This window comes from Crocuta crocuta, unplaced genomic scaffold (assembly GCF_008692635.1).
Source record: "Crocuta crocuta isolate KB4526 unplaced genomic scaffold, BGI_CrCroc_1.0 scaffold327, whole genome shotgun sequence".
NCBI lineage: Eukaryota > Metazoa > Chordata > Mammalia > Carnivora > Hyaenidae > Crocuta > Crocuta crocuta.
The window spans coordinates 1136513-1159722 of NW_027529176.1; the positions used below are offsets into that span (position 1 = coordinate 1136513).

The following is a 23210-nucleotide window of genomic DNA, read 5'->3' on the forward strand; positions in this document are numbered from 1 at the left end:
TGGTTTCCGAGTTGGTCTCTGAAGGGTTTTGCCGTGTAAAGCACGCGGGGATGGCGGGTGTTTCCTTTGGCGCCGGGAGAGGCCTTCCCCTGCCTTCTGACGTCAGCTGCTGCGTGGGGGACATCGGCCGTCCTCCCGGGTGGCTGGTGACCGGGCTTGCCCCCTGGCTGCGCCCGGCTTTGCTGGCCTGCGGCAGCGGGCTGGGGGCGCTGGGGCGCTTGTGTTCATTCGGCTTCGCTTGCGTGACATCTCTAGCACCGTGGCTTGATGGCTTCCGTTTTGGAAGTTTCAGCCATCCTACCTCTGGCATTGCTCTCGCTTTATTCTTTTTTGCTTTCTGGGGTCTCAGCTATGATCACGTTAAACTCTTTCACCACAGTCTGTACGTTTCTGTGCTCTTTTCTGTGTCTGCCATATCTTTTTTCTATGTTTAAATCTGGATGGTTTTTTCTGACGCATCTTCTCATTGCTTGTTGTCTGCCCAGCCCTGTATAATCTGTTGTCACGCTGCCGGGGGCGGGGGGTTGCTTCTGCTATTTTTAAATCCCAAAATTTCCATTTGTCTTTTCAAATAGTATTTAGGTCTCTGCCAAAATTTGCAATCTTGTCTTTAAGCCGTTGAATACATTAATCATATTTAAAGTCCATTGTGTTGTTTTTTTTTTAAATCAAGTAATCTCTGCTCCCAGTGTTAGTCTTGAACTCGTGACCTTGAGATCAAGAGGCGCACGCTCCACCAGCAGCCCGCCAGGAGCCCTCTAAAGTCCGTGTTTGATCACTCAGTTATCTGTCCAATCCATTGTCTATTGTTTTTCTTTTTAAATTTTTAAATGTGGAGGGGCAGAGAGAGAAGGAGACAGAACCCAAAGCAGGCTCCAAGTTCTGAGCTGTCAGCACAGAGCCTGATGTGGGGCTCAAACCCACAAGCCGTGAGATCATGACCTGAGCTGAAGTCGGATGCTTCAGTGAGCCACCCAGGCGCCCCTAATTTTTAAAATGTTTTTGAGAGAGACAAGGTGTGAGTGGAGGAGGGGCAGAGAGAGAAGGAGACAGAACCCAAAGCAGGCTCCAAGTTCTGAGCTGTCAGCACAGAGCCCGACGTGGGGCTTGAACCCACAAACTATGGGATTATGACCTGAGCCAAAGTTGGACACTTAACTGACTGAGCCACCCAGGTGCCCATACTTCTTTGTTTTGTTTTGTTTTGTTTTGCTTTTTAATTAATTTCGAGACAGAGTGTAAGAGACTGAGCCGAGGCCTGGTCTGCCATCATCTTGCACACCTCCACCTGCCCACAACACTGCAGGCCTGGCCAGTGGCTTCCCGGCACTGGTCCCTCTGACGCAGGCCATCCCTTGCTCTACAAGAGGTCTCGTCCAAAAAGGCACATGCTCCCCCAGGGTCCTGTCAGGGAGGTGGAGTGAGCAGGGGAGGTGCAGAGAGAAGAGGAGAGAGACAGAACCCCAAGCACAGAGCCCAGTGTGGGGCTCAAACCCATGTACCATGAGACCCTGACCTGAGCCGAAGTCAAGAGTCAAATGCTTAACTGACTGAGCCCCCCAGGTGTCCCTAAAATTCTTAGTTCTGGGTCAAGTTTGATTTGCTTGTGTGTCTGGTGATTTTGTTTTCCTTTTTGGATTTTTCCCCCCTTTTTTGTTTTTAAGTTTATTTTTGAGAGAGAGAGCGAGCGAGCGCACACACGAGTGGGGCAGCAGGGGCCCGAGAGCAAGGGGGACAGAGGGTCTGAAGCCAGGTCTGAGCTGTCAGCACAGAGCCTGACATGGGGCCCAAAACCCACAAGCCGTGAAATCATGGTCTAAGCCGAAGTTGGACACTTAACCTACTGAGCCATCCAGGTGCCCTGTTTTTTTTTAATTTTTAAATGTTTATTAATTTGAGAGAGAGACAGGGTGCGTGTGCATGTGTTGGAGGGTACGAGAGAGAGGGAGAGAGAATCCCAAGCAGGCCCCACCTTGCCAGCGTGGATCCTGACACTGGGCTCAAACCCACAAACCATGAAGAGTTGAAATCAAGAGTCGGATGCTCAACTGACTGAGCCACCAAGGCGCCCCGTTTTTGTTTTGTTTATTTGTTTTGAAGTTTATTTGTGCAATCTGTATACCCAACCATGGGGCTCAAACTCTTGTCCCTGAGATCAAGAGCTACCTGCTGTACTGACCAAGCCCACCAGGCGCCCCCGTCTGCTTGTTTTGTACTGAGTGGTGGGTGTTGTGTACGGAGTTAAGTATGGAGATTATTCAAGGATGCATGATGATTCTTCCCCCAGACAGGATGTGGGGCCCTTGGGAAGGCAGGCCTGCAGAGGTCAGGGCAGTGTTGGGGGGGTGTCCCAGGGGTACAGTGCTCCAGCAGGCTGCCCGCCCAGGGGCTGTGTCCTGCCTCGGGGGTCTCTGTTCCGGGGCGGGGGGCGGGCTTGCGGGGCGTCGGAGGCTGCTGGCCCCAGCCCTCCTCCGACACAACCGCCAGGTGCTCACCTTGCCCGCAGGCTGGCCTGGGAGAGCAGGGTCTGTGCAGGGGGAGGGGTGAAGATGGGGGCACTGGGAGCCCACACAGCCCATCCCTGCATCTGGCCGCCCACTTTCCTTCTGCAGGATGGGGGCACTGGGGCGCCCATGCCGTGCCCGGTGTGCGGTTGGCTGGGGAGGAAGGGTGGCTCTGAGCATCCCGGTGACCTGTGTTTGAGGACAGGAGCGGCTCGCTCCCCCGTGGCGTCTGGGAAGTCTCTGGGGCGTAGTGTCGGCAGCGCAGCCCGTGGGCCTCCCGGATGGCCGTGGCCTTGCTCCTGCCGGCCCTCCTGCCCCGGTCCAGGCCCCGGGAGGGACCTCTGTGGCCATGCCCAGTAGGGATGCGGAGTGCATGTGGCCGAACTGGGCAGCTCTGGCGTCAAGTGTAGGCCATGGAACCTGGGTGAGGGGCCTGGGGGTGGGCACAGCGCCCAGAGGTGGGCACCGTGCTGCTGACTGGGGTTCACTGACAATGGGGCAGGTGCTGCCCGTGAGGGCAGGCCCCTTGGGGACAACCAGGGGGCATCTCGGACTTCCGAGAGTGGTCCTGGGGGAATGGGCCCCGGTGCCCAGCCTGCCTGCAGGAGCAGGGCAGGGTCTCTGGTCCTAACCCAGGCCCTGAGGGAAGTTCACTGCCTTGGCGGACACTCTTCTTGGCCTGGGTGGGGGGGCCCCCCCGAGTGCAGGGATCGCTCTGTTGGCATGAGAAAGCCAGGAGGGTGGGGGCTTCTCCTCTGCGGGATATGGGGCTAGGGTGGGTCTTGGTGTTCCGAGCAGCTTGGCCCTGCTCTCCTAGCCCGTGCTGGGCCGGAGCTGCTGGTGGCTGGGAGAGCAGAGTCTGGGGACCCTGGGCCCGTCACCTCTGTGCACCTGAGGCCCCACTTCTCCTTGTGGGGGCCTCCGGGACACGAAGGTGGGAAAGGCTCTTTTCCAGGAGCCGGTGGGTGGGCGGGCAGGTGGCGGTACTGTCCTTGGAGCCCCCGGGTGGTGTCCCTGCAGGCCACCCTGCTGCCCGGGTCCTCACGGGACCACGCTGGAGCAGACCGAGCCTCTAGGGATAGGCCTCCCCATGCCCCTGGGGTCCGAGCTGGAACCCTTTGTCCTGCTCTGCCCAGGGAGGGGTCCCTCACCGTCCTGGAGCAGGATGGGTCACGCGGCCTCTGGAGGGCTGTGCTTCTGCAGCCGCTGGGGTTTCGGGGCTTCCGGACGGTGCCTGTGTCCACAGGGCCCTCTGCTCCTTATGGCCCTTCTGCTTCCTCGTCCCCTCTCTTGGGTCCCTGGGAGGTGGTAGTGACCTCTCCCAAGGCCTGTTGACAATGACCCATTTACCAGTAGGGGCCCTTGCTCCCAGGCAGGCCGCCAGGATCTTGGGGAGCGGTGGTGGGTGGAGCCCTGGCTGGGAGGGCCTGAGACACCACCATAGCTGGACCTTTTATGGAGCCTCTTGGGCCCACGCTGGTAGCCTGGGCTCTCCGTGCTCATCCAGGTAGCCTTCCAATGACGAGGTCAGGTCTGAAGGGACAGAATTGATGGGATTTGCAGAAGAAATCTGTACACCCACGGACCATAAATCCCAGTCTCTCGTCCTTAAGTGTCCAATTATTTTGTCTGTGGACGGGGAGATTGCCGAGCACCTAGGGCTGCCCAGTGCCCTGGCTGCCCAAGTCTGGAATGGGCCCCCCGTTCCCAGGCAGGTGTGCGGGGCCACCCTCTGAGCCCCGGCTGCCTTGGACCCGCCCCTGCCCCCCAGCGCTCGCTGGCCTGTTTGCTGTCATTCTGCGGGGCTCTGCGCTTTCTAAATTAATTCTGGAGCTGTTGTGTTTCCTTTTCACAGTGTATCCCGAGCTGCACGGATCCGTGATGGGCTCTGGCAGCTTTTCTCCTAATTGCCCTTTCCGCATCGGCGACGGAGCGATTAAGTGGCGGGGTGCAAGCGGGAGCGCGGTGGGGTGCAGCAGCCTCAGAGCGCGATCGGTGGTGCGAGCTGTGCCCGTGGCCACCGCCCCGCAGCCCAGCCCTGCGACAGGCGGCCTTGGGGAGGGCTGTGGCTGTGTGGCAGCAGCAGGCCTGAGCTCAGCAGGCGGGGGGCGGTGAGGGACGGGACCGCCTTCCCGACAGGCCCTTGGGGGTGTGTGTGTGCCTTTCCGGCAGAGACCTCTCGTAGAGGGAGGGATTGTCTGTGTCAGAGGTGCTTCCTGACCAGTGACCAGTGTGCAGGGAATCTGCTGGCCAGGCCCGCGAGGTCGTGGGCAGGTGGAGGTGTGCGAGATGGTGGCGGGCCAGGCCCCAGCTGAGCACACCGTTGGCTTCATCCACCAGTGCTGGGAGATGCTGGGTCACCGGGTGACCTGATGGCTGGTCCCTCATCCAGCTGTTGTCCAGGGCCTCCTGCAGCTCTAGGGGGGCCTGGTCCTTGGTCGCCTATGGGCAGGGCACAAGCCCAAGGGAAGAGCACGCCCTCCCGCTGCCAGACCTGCCGCCCGCAGTGCCTGGACTTAAGGGTCCAGCGTTCCTGCCCTGAGTGCAGTCTGCCTGCGCCCTGTGCTGTGGCCGTTGTCCCTAGAGGCACACTAGCGGTGGCCCGGTTGGGGCCCTGCTAAGTGACAGGCTCTTGCAGAGATCAAAGGGCAGAACGTTTTGAATGAACAGAAGGAAATAGGCCTTTAGCCAGAGAGAAGCACCTGCGGGCCCCCCAGAGCGCCGTGAGCCCTGAGCACTCAAGCCGGCTGCAGAGTTGGGGGTTGCAGGTCGCCAGGCTCCATTTCAGGGTTTCTATCCCTCTCCCTCTGCCGCCCCAGCTAAGGCTGGCTGGGAGGGCTGGCAGCTCCCGCAGTCAGCGCTGCACAAACCTTAGGGGCCCCTGGCCGACCCTGCCGTACAAGTTCCTCCTGCCGGGACCTGTGACCACAGCTCAGAACCGGGTGCCTGTGGCTCCCACTGGTGAGCCGTCACCCCCCGCCGGGCTCCCCTCTCTGGGCTCGCGCCCCACGGGACTCGTGTGTGCATGTGGGGGCAGCGCGGCAGTGAACTGGGTGGCGGGGCAGCAGCCTCCTCTCCCTGAAGCGGGGGGATGCCCGGTCCTTGTGTATCAGCAGGGGACCTAGGCTCAGAGCACGAGGGCAGGGAGTCCTAGGTGAGAGGTGAGCAGCTCCATGGGGGCTCTGAGAGCCACCCTGTCCCCGGGGGTCCCCACCCACGGGAGGCCAGAGACCCACCGGATTTGGCTGGCCCGGGGCCTGGCAGTGGTGCTTGTCTGCGCCTGCTGCGTCTGGGGGGATGGGCTCACCCCACTGTGTCTGGAAAGACAGGCTTGGGGTGTCGCGGGAAAGCCCGAATGTGCGGAAGGCCAAGGGAACCTTTCTCTGTTCCAGTGTGTTGCCTGGGTTGGGAGCTCGGCGGGGAGCCAGGACAGGCCCTGGGCCCTACCAAGCCCCCACGGGTCTGGGGTGAGCCCCGTCCAAGCCTGTGGCTGTCCAGAAAATCACCCGATGCCACGTGCTCCCATCGTATGCGCCTTGCAGAGGTCTGGAATGTGGACGTGGGTCCAGCAGCCGTTGGGGGCTGGTGGGCGGTGGTACGTCCTGAGCCTGTCCCTGCAGCCGCCGTGAGACCGGGTGGTCTGAGAGCAGCCCCCAGGGGCCAGTGAGCCTCTGCGCTGTCACCGCCTCCCTCTCTCCCTCATCCCTCCCTCCCTCCCTTTCCTCCTTCCCCTGTTCCCTCTTTCCACCCACGGAATGAGCAAGCAAGAGCAAGCAAGCGCTGAGGCCTGTGTCTGTAGGAGGAGCCCCCTAAGGCTGTCCCCTGGCCTCACGTGGGCTCCAGCAGAGCCTCCCTTACGTGCAGCCACATGGCCCTGGGGCCATCGCTGAGGCGCTGCCTCTGGCTCTGCTGCTGCATCCTGTGCTGTGCCTGGAGGGCCCACCAGCAGTGCGAGTCCAGCTGCTCCCCTGCGGTCCCCTCCCCGGCTAGGCCCATGTCACTGCGCGGCAGTTTCCCCGTGCATGTGAAGCGGGGCCCAGCTTGTGTATGCCTCCCCAGGCGGTAGTGGAGCTAGAGGCCCCCGACCGAGGGCTCCCGCGCCGCTGTCTCCAGATGCCGTGGCGAGCTATCCCTGGCCCTGTGGCAGCCATGACGGACCCCCAAGCAGGACTCAGGGTGAGTGAGGCCAGGGCACAGCCACTGCCCGTGTGCTCCCCTCCGTGGGCCACTCGCTGCATCCATGCCATGGCCCTGTCACGTGGCGGTGGCCCCGAGGGAAACGGGGATGCCAGGAGAGGGCCCTGGCAGTCTGCGTTTCATGAGGGGACACGTGAGTGGCGGCTGCTTTTTCTAGACAAGTCCTTTGCCGCCTCCCTGGCAAGCCTCTGTCTTTAACCCTGACACAGAGGAAGCAGGGGAGGGACCCTGAGAGAAGGCCTGGCTATGGTATGCTGTGTCCTTGCAGGAGCCCCCAGGCCCAGGCTCCGTGGGGAGCTGGCACCACCGGCCCCTGTGGGATGCGGCCAGGCCCTGCCCAGGTGAGGTCAGGCTGGAGGAAGGGTCCCCAGGTCTGGGCCGGTGGCCCTCGTAAAGCTGCGGTTCCCTGGGGGCCGAGGCTGCTGCATCTGCTAGAGAGGCTCCCCTCCTGTGGGCGGTTCGGCTCTGTCAGCCCCGCGCTAGACTCCCTGTCTCGCTGTCAGCGCCCACAGGGAGAAGAGGGCGTGGTCTGCCCCTTTCCCGCACCCAGGAAGGGGAGCCGGCCCCTTTCCCACCTCTCATGGTGTAGAATGTGGGGTGTCGTCCATCTGGGAGCAGTGGGCACTTCCCAGCACTTTCTTGCCCACCCAGAAGCCCCGCAGCAGCAGCTACCGGGTGGGGTAGATGGGCCTTCATTTCCCGGGCCAGGCTCTGCCCCCTGGGCTGGACTGGCCCAGCTCGGACGTGGGCCCCGGTGCTGTTGGTGGAGAGTGGACGTGGCCCCTCACCTCGCTGGTGGATTTGGGAGCCATGTCGTTGCTCCCCAGAGCCTCTGGTCTTCTGGGGTTTCAGCCTGGCTGTGGCAGTGAGTGCCCTTGTACCTGGTAGGCTGGCCTTCCTGTCCCTGTCTGGCCGGGTCCCCAGGGGGAAGGGGCTGCGAGATGACAGAGCACTGGATGTTTGTGAGGCCAAAACCACACATTAGCAGGCCCAGTGCGGGGTTAGATGTCAGCTGGCCCCCGGTCCCCACCGTGGCCTCAGGCCGCTGCGCTGGGCCCCTGAGCCCTAGCCGCGGCATAGGTGAGGGGCCTTGGGCGGAGACCATGGCCCCCTCCCGGGCCTCTCCTGCGGGGCTGGCTTCAAGTCCTGTCCCCTGGCAGGTGCGGGGAGGAGGTGCTGGGGTCAGCTCCGCGTTTCTTGCCACAGGGGTCCCGGCAGGCAGCTCCCCCTCTGTGTCGTCCCACCTCGGTCACAGGGAGGACAGGTCGCCAGCGCCGGGCCCTGCCAGGCAGCCAGGCCTGCAGCAGGGTGGAGGAGAGCCATCGGCGTTAGGCAGGCAGGACCGCAGGGTCATCTGGGCCCCGTGCCAGGCACAGGGTGGGCTACCGTGAGAGGAGTTGGGGCATTTCCTGTGGCGCTGGCCCTGAGCCCCCGCAGCTCCGAGTGGGGAGAGCCCCTGTGGGGACCGTGCGGTGCCCCGGGATGGGGCAATGAGTGTGGCCACCACCTTGCCCGGCGTGTGCCCTGGGGGCCCTCCGTTCATGGCTCTGCCTGGGGGGAGGCTCACCTGCCAGGGGTGGATGCTGAGGGGCTCGCTTGGCTCTGGCCTTCTCCCCAGTGCGCGGCAGGCCCTGCCAAAGGTCTGTTCTGCGGTTGCTTTTCTTTTCTTTTCTTTGTTTTTTTTTTTAAATGTTTTATTTATTTCTAGGAGAGAGAGAGAGAGACAGCGTGAGCAGGGGAGGGTCAGAGAGAGAGGGAGTCACAGACTGAAACAGGCTCCAGGCTCTGAGCTGGCAGTCAGCACAGAGCCCGACGCGGGGCTCGAACCCATGAACCGCGAGATCATGACCTAAGTGAAAGTTGGACGCTTAACCGACTAAGCCATCCAGGCACCCCTTCTTTTCTTTTTTTTTTTAATGTTTTATTTATTTCTAGGAGAGAGAAAGAGAGAGACAGCATGAGCAGGGGAGGGTCAGAGAGAGAGGGAGTCACAGACTGAAACAGGCTCCAGGCTCTGAGCTGGCAGTCAGCACAGAGCCCGACGCGGGGCTCAAACCCACGAACCGCGAGATCATGACCTAAGCGAAAGTCGGACGCTTAACCGACTAAGCCACCCAGGCGCCCCTCTGTGGTTGCTTTTCAAACTCTGTTTTCACTCTTCTTACCTTAAATCTCTCACCTTAAACTTCTGTTGCCCTTGGCTACATGATTCTACGTCAGTGGTAGATGGACCTCAGGCCACCAAAGCCAGGGGCTGTGAGATGGGCGTGCCCGGCTCGGTGTCTGGCTGTAGACGACTGACCTGAGCATCGAGGCGTGAATCCAGTGAGTGGGCCTGGGGACTGGTCCCCGTGTCCTGGGGGCCCCGCAGCACGGGACCCAGAGGGCTGCACGCAAACAGGAGCACCGGTTGGCCTCAGAAGGGTTGAGGGACCCCCAGGGTCACTGATTCAGGGCTGGGCTCTGAGCCCAGGAGGGCACAGGCCTGTCCCCTGACCTAGGGCCAACAGGAGGCTGGAGCTGAGCTCCCAGACCCGCCACGTGCCGTGGACGGACTCCGGTGCTCCTGAGGGGCGCCGGTCACTCTCTGACACGTGCGTGCCTGTCTGAGGCGCTCGTGCTCCCCGCATGCTGTCCTGGGGTGCTGGGGTCCTGCGTGGCCTGCCGAGCCACAGGGGGGTTTGCCCTCGGTCCTGTGTGAGCGGTGGATTCCAGGTGCCAGGACCCGAAGGACAGTGGGCAGGCTAAGGGATGCCTGGTCCCAGGACATCCTGTCCTCACTGCTGTGGCCGAGGTCAGAGGACAGGGCGCCAGGGTTGCGGCAGACCTCAGGCCGCGGGGGGCAGGGCCTAGCGCCGGCCAAGGCTGCGTCAGGGCGGATGCCATTCCTGGCACGCTCCCAGCCTGGTGCCTTCTCTGCTACGGAGGGTCCCAGTGGGTGAGCGTGTCCCCGGCACAGAGCCACTGAGTGGAGTGCCCTGGCTGGATTCCGCTAGCTGCCTGCCACAGTGCCACCATGGCCCTCCCAGCACGTGGGGGGTGCCTCCTGACCTCCCAGGTGCCTCCTGGGCTTCCCTGCCCCCCGTGCCTGCAGGTGGGGGGGGTCAGAGGTGCTCCGTCTCCCCCTTGCTCTTTTAGCACCAGGGTTAGGAGGGGAGGGATGACCCACCCCCATAATCTATAGCGACTGTCACGGAGCAAACTACTCCCATTTCATACAGACGGGTCAGGTGTCGGCACGATCGATGGCTCACGCACAATAATTATAGGAACTAGCAGCTTGTGTTGCTTGAGTGAGTTTAAGAAGAGTAGGGTCTCAATCTTCCCTCTAATAGGGCCCTGACAGTCTGTGGCGGCGTTGGCGCCGCGTCTTGGGCTGGCAGTGTCGTCATTAAACACCAGGTAGTGTGGGACGACAGCAAACGCGGCCCGCTGGGGGACAGGCAGCTGACAGCCCTTGTTTGTCATCGCCGAGCCGCCCACGCTCCTCAGGCTGCAGGGCCGACGGCTGCTCGGTGACGTATGGCCTGTCGGGCTGCCTCTGTGATTTGATCATCGCTAACTGTTTGTCAGTGGCCCGTCCCGGGCTTGGATGGTGGCGCTGCAGAAGGCTGGCGGCGAGCGCTGGCGGGCCATGGGGTGCCCGTGGGAAGCCAGTGGGGCTGGGTGGACGGCTGCCCCTCAGACTCCCTTCCCGGGTCCTGGGGTCCCTCTGGGCCCCTACGGCACTGTCACAGAGGGGTGCGCTCTGGGGTCCGGGCTGGTTTGGCCGGGGCCCCCTCCTACAGTCTGGCCTCTGAGCAGAGGGGGCACAGAGCCTGCCCGCGAGCTTCCCCAGGAGCCTGCAGGCGCGCTGGCGTCCGGTGGCCCTAGGGTGCAGCGTGGGGGCATTCTGGGTGCCTGGGGGGGTCTCCAGCTGCCCCGGCTCCTCATGCGTGGCCACCGGTGGAGGCGGGGGCCCAACCATCTGAAGGCAGCGGGGCTCTTCCAGCACCGGAAGTGCCGGGAACCATCAAACACAGGAAAAGTGGAGTGATTTATTAGACTCATAAAAATTCATACTTTGTGATTCCAGTCATCCCACCACCACAGCTTGTTAGAGCTCAGCCCCGGCAGCTCCCGCCGGGCGGGCGCTGGGCGGGGTACGCACTGCCTCTGCCGCGGCTGCTGTCACGCCTCGTTTGGAGAAATGGACGGGCCCCTGCGAGCACATGAATAAGTGCACAAGGCGGGGCCCTGCCCCGGTTCGGCTGTGTTCTTCTGGTGGGCGCACGGGGCCCGGCCCTGTCACCTGTGCTTCCTTCAGGGCAGGGTGGACCGCAGGGCGCCTGTGCCGGGGCGGGTGGGGGTCTCTGGGCGTGTTTGTAGCCGTCTTTACGGGGCGCAATGACGAGTGCCTCCTGACAGCCGTTTTTCCAAGCTGGTGTCAGTGGGCATCGAGCTCCTCTCCTGTCCTTCCCGAGGGACCCTGGCCAGGGGTCCCCTGGCCCAGCGCTGACCTGCCCTAGCCAGGGCTCCTCCCTACGTCTGTGCCCCGAGGGGCCGACGCGTACTGTCGGCCATGCCATGCAGCGGGCTTTGTGTGTTCTGTGTGGAGGGCACCGGGGGACAGAGGCTCCCCCTTCTGACGATCTTCCCCTAGAGCCGCCAGAGCCAGCCCTGCCCGGGAGTCCCCTGCACCCAGCGGAGGGGCCTGGAGGCCCAGGGGCCGGGGTGAGAGGCTGGGAGCCTTGTGGGGCATCCACTTCTGTCTGCTTCCCTCCCCGCACCTGCCAGTGGCCGCCTCAGCGCCGCGTGGCCGCCAGGGAGCTGGCCTCTCCCGGGCTGGCGGGAAGTGGTGCTGATCACCGCTAATCTCCTGCACCGCCGCCCGCCCAGAAGGGCTGTGCCGCTGACCCTCGCTGACTGCTGCAGGGGTGCCGCTGGGAGCAGCCGATGTGGGGCCTGGCAGGGGGTTGGGGAGCCGCGCGCTTCCTAAGCCCCTGCATCTGAGGCAGCGGCGGGTGGGGGGAGCTGGAGGTTCCCTGAGCACCCCAGAGTCCAGCCAGGGGGTGTCATTTGCGGGGTGGTGTGGCAGACACTGCAGCTGAGCCCGGCCACTGAGGGGCCTGGACAGACAGGCGGCCGATCGGGGAGGAGGTCGGGGCTGCTGACCAGAAGGACACGTGCTTCTTGGCTCATTAGAGTGTCCTCTGCAGACGGGGCTGGGGGAGGCGGCACGGGCCCCCTGGTGCTCAGGTGGTGGGGCCCCTGGCCTGCAGGGCCGCCCCGGGTGCTCTGGCACAGGCGTGGACCTTGGTGTTCTTTGCCTCAGTGTGTGTGCTCTTGGGTGGGCTCCCTCCCCCGTGAGCCCATTTTCCCCGTGCCCCGGGGGCGCGGCGCAGCTCCCCTGGGGGGCAGAGAGGCGTGTGGTGGGATGCGGCTGTCCCCCACCCCCCACCTGCCTCCCAGGGACCCTCCTGCGCAAGGCTTGGACCCTCAGGGCCCGGACACCCTCCCTGTCTGCTGCCTACCCAGCTGAGGCCTCTGGGGGGCTGCCGTAGAGAGTGGGTGTGTCCACCTGGCTCCTCAGCGGGCGTCTCACCCCAGAGGTGGCTGCAGGTCTGGGGCAGGGTGAGCCCAGGCCAGGCGGAGAGCCATGGGGTGGGCACAGGCCACTGCTGCCGGGCCCAGGGCTGTGCCAGCGGCTCAGGTGCATGGCGGGGGTTCGGACCTGAGGACAGCGGTGCGTGTTGAAGGCCCCTCAGAAACGTGTGCCTGCTCATCTGTTTACATTCCTGTGGCCCTTTTCCCAGGAGTGGGTGCACCCGCTGTGAGGACAGAGCTGGGCTCTGCCGGGTCCGCAGGGTTGCTCTGGCACATGGGTTTGTGTCCACTGTGCAGCCCCCCCCCCGCCCCCAGGGAAAGTGGGCCTTGTGGTGCCTCCTGCTGCTGAGATACCAGAGGCCCTCTGGGCTGACCTGCACCTCACCCGCCCTCGCCCCTGCCCCTGTGCCCACAGCTCATCAAGTGGCTGGCTCTTTGGTCAGGGCGGGAGGGAGGGCAAGGCCCTGGAGGGCTGGGTGACACAGTTTGAGCCGGGTGCCAGGAGCCTGCCCGGGCCCAGGCCCGTCCTCCAGCGGGCTCTCTGTGGGCTCCCTGTTGCCCACTCACTCTCCAAACCCACCTGTCTTGCTTGGCCCCGCCGGCCCTCACGTCTGTCCCTGTCACAGCCCCTGGCGTGGTGTGACGTCTGAGAGCAAGGTGAGGCCTCGGCCGCAGGAACGAGCCTGTTGCCAACCGCAAGGCCGTGCAGGGAGGCCCCGGCCCCGTGCTGGCCAGCTGCTCCTTGGACCCCCAGGAGCCCCCCAGTCCACCTCCCCCTTCCTCCATGAGAAGCCAGCACCCTGCTTGCCTAGAGCTGCTCCCTGCTTTTCACCATCTGGGGTCTGTGCCCGTGCTGTCCTCTCTGTTGGGACCCTACGCAGGCCCGTTCCAGGCTGGTGGTGTCACTGCCGGGGATGCTCGTGACGGGTCCCGCCTGCCGTGTGCACCTCTTTACACCCCTGACCACCCTCGGCTGCTGTCACAACTGGAAGTTGGCTGCTGATCTGAGCGCCTTCTTGCTGGACAGTGTCCGGGGCCTGCCCAGGGCAGGGTCTGAGGGGTGCAGGTGCCCAGGCACTCGCGGGGGCCTCCCGCCCCCTCTCTGGGGCACAGCAGAAGCTCCACTGCCAGGTGCTGTCCCGTGTCTGTGCCGAGGAGGCCAAGCTGGTTTCCATGGCGTGGCCCCTACCTCCTCTGGCCCCTCCCATCTGCCTTAGGCCAGACCTCCCTCTCCCAGCGCCAGGGCCTGGGCTGGTTCGAAGTCGGCACCGCATCAAAAACCACGGAAAGGCTGAAGAAGCACCTTTCAGGCCTTTCAGAGTGAGTTTGGCTCCATAGCGGTTGTCGGTAGTTGGCACCCATGGGCCCTGGTCAGGGGGGAGCCTCTGTGCTCATTTAGGTTGGGAGCTGTGGGTGGCCTCACGGGAGGTAGGTACGGGTGTGGGGGGGCACTATGGGCGACAGCATGGCAACAGGCCATCTGGGACCTGAGCCAACTGGGAGTGGACGGTGGCTTCTGTGGCAGAAGAGCAGAAATCCCGTGGCTTCTGAAGCGCTGAGCCTCGGCGCGGCCTCTCAGAGCTGTCTGCAGCCGGTTCGCAGGGCCTGAAGCGTCATCGTAGCTGTTGATGAAAAGCAGATCAGGCAGAGGAAGTGGAATCTCCCTGGACTGTGCAGAGGAGCCTGGGCCGCAGAAGGCCCTCGGCCCCACGGCTCCCCACCAGCCGGGCTCCCCACCCTCAGCCAGAGTGGTCTCTCCACCCCACACTGAGCCCCGAAAGGCCAGGGGTCTCGGGCCCCCTCTTCCAGGAGCACGGCTTGGGTTCGAGGGTGTATGACAGGCAAGCTGGGTTCCGCCTGCGGGCTCTGTCCTGAGGGCTCTGTCCTGCGGGCTCTGTCCAGCCCTGCTCCGCTGGCCCAGGTGAATTCTGTGCCAAGGGACCGGTCACTTGCTTTTGCTCAGCTGCTCTTGGGCTTTGCCTCCTGCAGCAACTCCCCCCCCCCACCCCCTTCACGGTGCCAGAGGCTCAGGGAAGAGGCTTCTGGAACAGGGTGGGAAGCCAGCTGTGGACAGATCTGCCATCTTCTTGGGGCCTCCTCGGCCTCTTGCTCAGGTGGCCTGTTTCTGGAGGCCCCGGTGCCCCCCGGCTATGGGTTGTTGCGGGGCGAAGACCCGAGGCTGGTGGATGGGAGGCCATGGGGCCAGGGTGGCATGGTCCCTGCCCCTCCCTGCCAGGCCTTTCCCCAGGGGCCCGGATGGCGGGGTACCACAGGGACACTCGCTGGCCCTGAGGCTGGCGGCCTGTGTGGGGAGCAGCCTCCCCTGCTGGCTGCTCACACCCTCTGGCAGTTCTTTGCACTGAGCTTTCATCTTCTCCTTATTCATTAAACAATTGTGAAATTAGCAACTCGTTTTCTACCTGGTTATTGCCCTTTGAAGTTCCATAAAAATCTGAACTCCGCCTCAACTCGTGCTCAACAGAGAGAGGGAGCCGTGACCTCAGTCTGATGGGCTCTGCCATCTGTGGTGGCTTATCTGAGGAGGGGGCCGGGGGAGCTGGGATGGGGCAGGGCCGCTGGGCTGCGGGCCTGGGAGGGGCTGGCGTGCACCCCGTTCCCTCGGCTGGATCACGGAGGGCGGGACGTGCTGGGGGCAGGAGCCTGGCTGGTGGGGCCTCCATGGCCTCCCTCCCTGACTGCACGCCTGCCCGCTCTGTGCGCAGGAGGGCTCCTGGATGCAGCCTAGTCTCCCCCACCCCGTCCGGGGCTCCTGAGCTTGGGGCCAGCGGGGGAGGCCGGCCCCTGGGCCGACTGCAGGCGCGAGGGCTCCGCTGATAGATGGGCTCATATCCCACTCAAATATGATGCCAGCAGTTTTTCTGTAGTTCGTCTTCCATTGCGGTAGTAAAGTTTTTAATTAGGAAAGCTAATGAGATCGATTAGTCATTAGAAGTGACCTCTGCACGGCAGGGCGGAGAGGGCTGTGTGTGTGGGCCTGATAACGCGGCGCCCGGGCCTCGTTGGCAATAAAGGCGCGAAGGGTTTGATTTGAGTGAAATGTGCCACAGGGAATACATCATGCAGAGAAAAAAAATTACAACCCTGGGAGCCTGTAATGAAGGGAATTAAACCCACATCCTATCTAAATAACATGATTATCTACACAAACCCTCCGCCAGCCGGGAGGAGTGGCAGGCGGCTGGGGCAGCCTTCCCAGCCGTGGGGTCGGGGCGAGGCCGGGGTGCGCGAGCCGCAGGGAGGAGGTGGGGTGTGCCTCCCGGCCTGCCCTGGGGCGGGGCCTTGCTCCCTCCCACCCGAGTCTCCCGGCCCCCGGTGCCAGGCACACTTTTAGGATCCCTGCTCCCGTTGGCCTGTGTTTTCTCGGCGTGGGCGCCCTGGATGGTTCTCTCCAGGGTCACTGCCATGAGCCCTTCCGCTGCCTGTGCCTAAACTGCCTGTGGAGGAAAGATGGGGACCAGGAGTGACCTGCAGGCTGGGCTGTAGGGGTCACAGCCCCACTGTGGGACAGGGCGTGGCCTGCTGTGCCCTCCCCTCCCCTCTGCTTCTCAGGACCACAGTGGTGGGGGCCCTCACAGGTGACGGTGTGAAGGAAATGACAGCAGGCTGAGTGTTTAGGGGGAGGTCTGCTTTATTTGTGTTTCCCAGAAGTGAGAATCGGGCACTAATAAGTAAAATGCAGTAAGTTAAGCAAAAAATTGATTTCACAACAGGCCTGCACTTTGCAGGAGTGTGTTCTAAATACAGCTGCCTGGTAACTTGAACGCAGAGTCCAGGCCTTTGGGCATGGGGGGCGGGGGACTTCCTGGAGGAGGTGGCAGTTTTCTACATCTGCAAGAGGGGAGCAGAGCTGGGCCAGGCCTGGGCTTCCCTGTGCTCAGGATGAAGGGGGTGAGGCTGGCGAGTCAGCAGTGCCCCCAGGCAGGAGTCCAGCTACAGAGCCAGGGCTATGTGGCTCTAACGAGGCACCGCACATCCCAGAGCAGCTGGCGGTGGCTGCCAGCGAGGCCCTTGAGCCAGGGTGAGGCGCGCTGTCCAGATGCAGGGGTGGTGGTGAGGTTAGCTTGGGCCCCGGTGACTTAGAGGAAGGCTCTTCGTTGGAACAAGCTGTTATTGATTTTCTGTGGTCCATCCTTGCTTGTAAGACCTTGAAAATTCAATTCAGCAAACATTTATCTATTGACGCCCACTGTATGCGAGGCTCACCCCTGTGTCCCAAGAGTGTGGGGTGCTCAGAGCTAAGGATCCACTCACTTTGGTCACTCAGCAAATCAGGTGTCCCTGGTGATGCCATGTCGCCCTGTGGTTTTGCTGAGCTTCTGTTTCTCCCCGACTCCCTGGAGCTGCTGCACTTGGAGGGAGGGGAAAGACAGAGAGAGAGAGAGGCAGAAGGGGAGAGGAGGGAGGGGGCTCTCCCCTGTTGCTGGGGCGTCTGGCCCGGCCTCACCCGGATTTGCCGCAGCCCCCTTTGGTGGGCAGCTGCTGTGCGTCCCTGCGTCAGCCTGATGACCAGAGCTGTGTCCTGCCCCCAGCAGCCTTTGGGCCTTGAAGCCCGTGTCCACCTCTGACAGCGCAAAGGGCCCGCACCATCTCCTTGGTCCGGCAGCAGGCATGGAGCCTCTGGGCGGGGGGCACTCGGGAGGGCTCTGACCCAGGCTGTGTCCTGGCCTTGCTTGTGGGTGGATGGGCGCCCTGGCAGAGGGTGAGGGGACCCCTGAAGGAGGGGCTCCTCCGGCAGCCGGACAAGGGGACACAGTGCTTGTCCTGCTAGTTCCCGGCCCGGGGTCCCCCGGGGTACGGGCATCCTGGTGGGCTGGGCAGGAGGTGATGGAGCCAGGTGCTGGCTCGGGGGCCTGGCTCTAGGCTGGAGTCTGTTGGGCCTCGGGCTCTGAAAGATGATTTTTAGATGCTGTCCGTGACCGGTAACCACTCCTCATGGGCCGGTAGCGGAGAGGTTCGCATTCGGGGTCGGGATCTGTGGGTGCCGGCAGCGTGCCACCTTGGGGCCTGGCGGAGCAGGCCCAGGTCCTGGAGCGCTGGTCTGTGCTGCCAGGGGAGCGGAGCAAGGCACCGATGTGGGTTCGGGGCTGCCCTGTGCGCTGCTCCCTCCTGGGCCATCCTGGGGCCTGAGTAGCCTTGGGCTGCAGGGTCCTGGGTCTGCTGTGGTGCTGACGCTCCGGCAGCGAGACCCTGTGTGTTTTCCTGGGGGCCTCGCCTGGCACGCCCTCCCCCCCCCCCCCCCCCACCGCCCGCCTGCCTGCCCGTGGGGTCCAGGTGGGTTCCTCGCGGCGGTGTCTCTGTGGATGGGAGCCCCGGGAAGCCGCCCCCCACTGGGGTTCTGTGCAGGCCGGTTGGATGGGGATGAGACGAGGAGGAGCCCACAGGGGCCTGGGTCCCAGCGCCCATCCGAGCGGGGAGCTGCCCGAGAGGCTGCCGGCCGTGGGCTGGGGCGTGGGAGGCTCGGCGCCCGCGCCCTGCGCTGCGTTTGCTTTAATTATTTGGGCAGTTAGAGCCGTATATTATGCGAGCCGGGCAATTAGGTACATTCCTCGAAGCTGTGGAGAAATTGCCGGCTATCAAGTGGAAGGGAACTCGGGCAAAACAGATCCCTGTTAATTGCACGAACCATTCAGCAAAAGAGGAGCTGTGGTGTATGTACCTCAGCCCGCAAGATGTGATGAAAACACTGGTGATTAAATACATAAATCCGCGTGAGCGTGTGTTGGGGGTGCCCGGAGAGGGAGCCGAGCCCTCTGCACCCCCAGCCCCCTGCACCCGCTTGCGGCCCCCTCCTCACTGCCCCCTGGAAGCTCTGGGGAGTCGGGGCTGCCCGCCGAGGGGCACCAGCCCGTGGTGCTGCCCTCATCAGCTGGCTGGGGGGCTTCTGCTGCCCTCCCTGCCCGTGTGTCCCTCGGGATCCCCAGTGCCCCGTGCCCCAGGACTCCAGGCCTGTGCCCAGCTCTCCAGAGCCTTGGGCCACTGGGTGCTCTGGGGCCATGTGGGGCGGGGCTGGAGTGAGGGGAGAGGCACCCGGCTGACCTCCACTGACCCCGTGTCTGGGTTTTCTCTGCAGCGTCCAGCGTGCACACCGTGCGGACCCCTCCTACCAGCAAAGTGATCAAGACGCGCTACCGCATCGTCAAGAAGACCCCACTGTCTCCTCTCGGCGCCCCCCAGCTTCCCCTATCCCTGCCCTCTTGGCGGTCACGGCGGCTCTCGCTGTCCAGGTAAGACGCCTCGCCCAGGCTGCTGGGGACCGAGCTGTGGCCACACACAGGTGCTTGTTCTCCAGCTTGCCGGCTGAGGAACAGGCTACTTTTTCTGTGTAGCGGCTTCTGCAGCAGACCCGTGGGCAGCCTGTGCGTGTGGCGTGCACTCGCAGACCCGTGTGCAGAGACACACGTGCCGTGCGGCGCCGTCTGTAGGCAGGACGGCCATGGGAGCAGCCACTGTCGGGACAGTCGAGGCCAGAACGGGTGCTGCGCCCAAGCACCCTTCATGGAGAAACTTCTGGTTAGAGTCGGGTCCTCTCTGGAGGCTGTGGCCCAACCTTCCGTCGACACATGGGGCTATGGCCCTCTCCATGCCCCCCGCCACGGGTGCCGCCTGTACCCCCCCTCCACCCCCCAGCGCTACAGCCTTGCTCTGGGCCGTTCCTGGCTGAGAGCGTGCAGAGTGGGGGCCGTTCACTTTCTTTCCCGGGCGCCCTGGGCCCAGAAGTGGGAGGGCTCTGGTGGGACAGCAGCATTAGGGGACAGCAGTTAGGGGTCCTGCTGTGAGCCTGCTCAGCCCTGGGGCCCAAGGAGGCCTGACATGGGGGGGTGCCCCTCCCTTTGCTGAGGTGGGGGGTGGGGTGGCAGCTCTGGGGGGTGAGTGGGAACTGGGTGCTGGCAGACCCCCTCCCCTCTGGCTGTCCTCTGGGAGCCCCTTCCTGGGGGAGCAGAGCCGGGGCTCCATGCAGCATCGGCCTCCATGTGGGTGCAGTGGACACTCTGGCCAGGGGCTGTGGGCGAGGGACTGTTGTGCCCCAAGGGGCTGGACTGCCCAGAACCCTGGGCAGGGGCCACCCTGCTAGGCCCCCAGGAGCCCGGCACCCCCCGGTCAGGGGCTGTGAGGGGAGGTGCCCCTGGCGGCCCGTGGCGGGGCGATCTGCCCACGCAGCCTGCGGCCCCCTCTCCCCTCCCCCTCCCCACAAGGCTGCACTGAACTTGGCCCTGCTGCCGGTTTTCTGGAGGCAATAGCTGGAAGTATATTTTAAATTAATTTTACTGCACTTTTTGTAATATTTTTGTTTTAAATAGATTTATAAGTATCTTGGGGGCTATTTCTACAAATTTATGAAGATAATTTTCACTCTCTCGATAAGGTTAAATTTACACCTGCTATTTCCATATTAATTCACAGTGCTAAGTGGGTCTAATTTTCTTCCGTTCTCCTATCTAGTGAGCATGGCCTTTCCTAATGCAATTTCCCCCTCACTAAATCACTGTGATCGGGAGTCATGATCGAGCTAAATTAACTTAAATTAATTTACTTAATAAGAGCCCCAGATCATGGTGAATGAGGTTCAGATTTATTGATCTTGCTCCCGCCTCCCCTCCTGTGGCCCTCCCCCTGGGGGTGTGGTTGGGGGCTGGGGTGGCCCTGCGGGGGTCACTGAGCAGAAACGGGCGCCAGGCCCTGTGGGGCGAGACCTACTAGAGGGGTGGCTGGGTTCACCCCCTGGGCCGTAGCCGCCTCGTAACCGGCCGGGATGTCAAGCCCATCAGGTGGAGAGCAGCCCAGTCGGCAGCAGGACGGGGAACGCTCCTGCGCCTCAGTGTGGGAGCTGAGGAGCAGGTGGGGACGGGGTGAGCGCACGTCCGTATGCCGTGTGGGCAGGTCTGCGAGGTCTGACCTCGGCTCAGGTAGGTGGGGTGGGCTGTGAGGGGAGGCCCAGAAGGGACAGGCCCAGACCCAACTGCCCACCCTGAGCGGCCATGGCCTCCCCCCACACCCCGCCCCGGGCCACCTGCCTTGCAGGAAGGGCCACGGCTGTGTGGGTGCTCCAGCACAGGGCCCCAGCTGGGGGTGTGGTGAGGACGCTGCCCTGGCCGGCTCTGTGCCACCCTCTCCCAGGCCATGCTAGCGCCAGACGGCTCAGGTCAGGCTAACAGGTGCTCTAGCCGCTCCCCGTGTGTGCAGGCATGGCTGCGCCCCCAGGCTGGGTGCACATGAACTGAGGCCACCTGTGGAGGTTTTGCTTAGTGGGGTCTCCGTCCGCCCTGACCGCTTTACTCCAGGTCTGTCGTACCCATGGCCAGGCCTCCAGGACACGCCCCGAGCACACAGCCCTGGGTTCTTGGAGGGCCAGGCCCCTGGGCTTCGTGGGCCTGCAGCCTAGGGTGTGGCGGCTGCTGAGGGCTGAGTGGCTCAGGTCCTGGGAAGTGTGGCTGCCAGCAGACTGGGCTTCCTTTGCCCAAGGTCACCTGGACCCGGGGGGGGCTTCCTTCTCCACAGAGTGGCCGCCTGCCAGCTGCCTGGCCTTGCTGTTGGCTGTGCCCGCCTGGGCTCGGCTCATCCCGGCAGCAGAGAGGCCGGCAGGCACCCGCCCGCCTGCCACCGTCCGCTGGGTCAGGGCCGGGGGCTGCCTGTGTGTGGTCAGCGGGCCTAGCGGGCCTCGGGAGGCTCTGGCCGACTGTCCTTGCCTCTGGCCTTGACCTCCTCCCTGAGGATCTGCAGGCTCTTCAGCTTTGCCCTGGGTGAAAGGAGGGGCCAAGCTGGGGGCTGGGCCCGGGCCGGTGTGGGCGAGGGCCGCGGGGGTGAGGAGGCAGGGCTCCTGCCGGGTGAGCCTGAGCCCCAGGCCGTGAGCTCCCCTTGGGGCTCCTGCTCTGGGCGCACCTCAGGGTGGAACCCCCGCGGGGGGCGTGCAGTAGGCCTAGAGTTTCAGCCGGCAGTGTCAGGGACTGGGGGGCACAGGTGGCAAGTCAGGCAGGTGGCCCAGTGGCCAAGAGTGCGGTGTTGGCACGGGCGGCCCCGGACGCCACCTTCCCGCAGGCGCTCACCGTGGNGGGAGGGGGGAAGTGTGGGGGGGGAGCGGGGAGGGGGTGCACGCCGTGGGACCCAGGACGAGCAGGAAGGCGGGGGACAGAGCTCCCAGAGGCCCCTGGGGCTGCCTGGCGGAGTGGCCCCGCGTCCTGAGCAGGGCCAGGGCGGAGCCGCTGGTTGCGGCAGGTCTCTTCCCCGTCTGTTCTGAGGGATGACACATCGTGGTGAGGGGCTCCCACGCCCCATCCTGTGCCGCCAGGGGCCTGGCGTCAGAGTCGCATGGAGGCAGGGCCGCCGCTCTTGTCCCAGGAGGATGGGGCCAGACTCCCCGACTGCCTGTGACTGCGGGGTGCGGGGGCAGCAGGCCCCCCTGGCTGTGGCTGGTGGCCCCATGGGCTGCGGTGGGATCGCTGCGGGACCCACGGGAGGCGCGGCTGGGCCCCTAGAGCCTCATACCGCTGCTGCCCAGACCCGGCCCTGGGGCGTGGGGTGTCCTGGGGGGCAGTGGGGGGTCCCGCCCGTGCGCCGTGGGGCTGAGGCTCGTGCTGAGTGAGGGCTGCATGTTTTGTTCTCAGATTTGTGGATTTGCCTGTGCCCTCAGCGGCTCCCAGCAAGTTCATTAATCTGAACTGAAGCTGAAATGTGACTTATATTCCTAAACTGCCTGTCACTTTTTCACTCCTTCCAAATTCATTTGATGTGAAAGTGCGAAGTAAACAGAAGACGCTGAGCTTAAGCAGATGAGTCTGGAGGCCGCTCCGTCCCGACTACAAATGGTGCTGTCACAGGGGCTGCCGCGCACGCCAGCCTCACTTTATTTTATTTTATTTTAGCGCCTGTGCGGTAAATCTTAAGTAATCTCTGCGAGGTTTGACGAGGCTCAGGCTGCGAGTTTGAAGGCTCTGAAATGCTTCTCCAAAGTGACGTCTCATTAAGGACGAGTTCAGCTTGAGGATGGGCTGGGCAGCACCCGGGGGGCCCTGAGATCCCGTGTGCTCCCCTCATGCCCCCCCATCCCCTGGGACGCCCAGCATCCCCTCAGTGAGGCAGCGGGGCCCCCTCTGCCTTCTGTCTGCCCTGCCCTCAGGCCGACTCTGCGTGTTTCTCTCGATCTGGCGGCTGGATGTCTGAGGTGATGGCGCCGGCGCCATGTCCGGGCCGCAGGTAGCCGCTTCCTCAGCATGTCCTCGCGGGGCGGGCACAGGGCTCTCTGAGGGCGCCAGTCCCGTCGGGGTCCCCACCCTCATGACTCTGTCTCACCGTCAGCCTCCCCCAGAGGCCCACCTCCACACAGCAGCCCATCGGGATGAGGGTTTCAACGTAGGGATTTGGGGGGCACAGCAGTCGGGTCTGCTCAGGGAGTATCTGCTGTGAGGGTGCCCCCTGTGAGGTGGGTGCCCCTTCTGTGTCATGACCATGCCCCAGGCCCTGCTGTGTGTAGTGAGGACCCTGCTCGGCCGTGTGCACACAGGCCCCTCCCATCAGCCCAGGCCAGGACCTGTTACGGGGCTTGTAGAGATAACTGGGCACCCTTGTCCTGTGCCCGCTCCGCTCACGGCAGGGAGGTAGGTGGTCAGGCAAGCAGATAAGTGAGGTGGGGAAGCACTGACACGTACCCGGGACGGACAGGGGCTCAGGGAGCCCAGAGGAGGCCGGTGTCGGGGGTGGGGGGCGATGTGGTTAGCGTGGGCTGCGCTGCCAGCCTTTCTCGGGGGCCTGGGGTAGGAGCCTGGAATGTTTTGCTCAGAGGGCAGAGGCCACCTGGAGGGTGGTGTTGAAGGTGGGGCCTGGGGCCCTGCTCCTGGGCTGGCAGGGGTGTGTGGGTATGGCAGGGGTGTGTGGGCTTGCGGGGGTGGGGGGGTGTGGCGGGGGTGTGGG

General features: G+C 63.7%; 1 protein-coding gene across 1 annotated transcript in view; it reads left to right on the forward strand.

Annotated features, from left to right (window-relative positions):
- Positions 1-23210, forward strand: part of ZC3H3 (zinc finger CCCH-type containing 3) — an 85229-nt gene that overhangs the window by 16443 nt on the left and 45576 nt on the right. Inside the window, 1 exon segment of the mRNA XM_077758249.1 lies at positions 18379-18532. Within this exon segment, the coding sequence (XP_077614375.1) occupies positions 18379-18532 (154 nt within the window).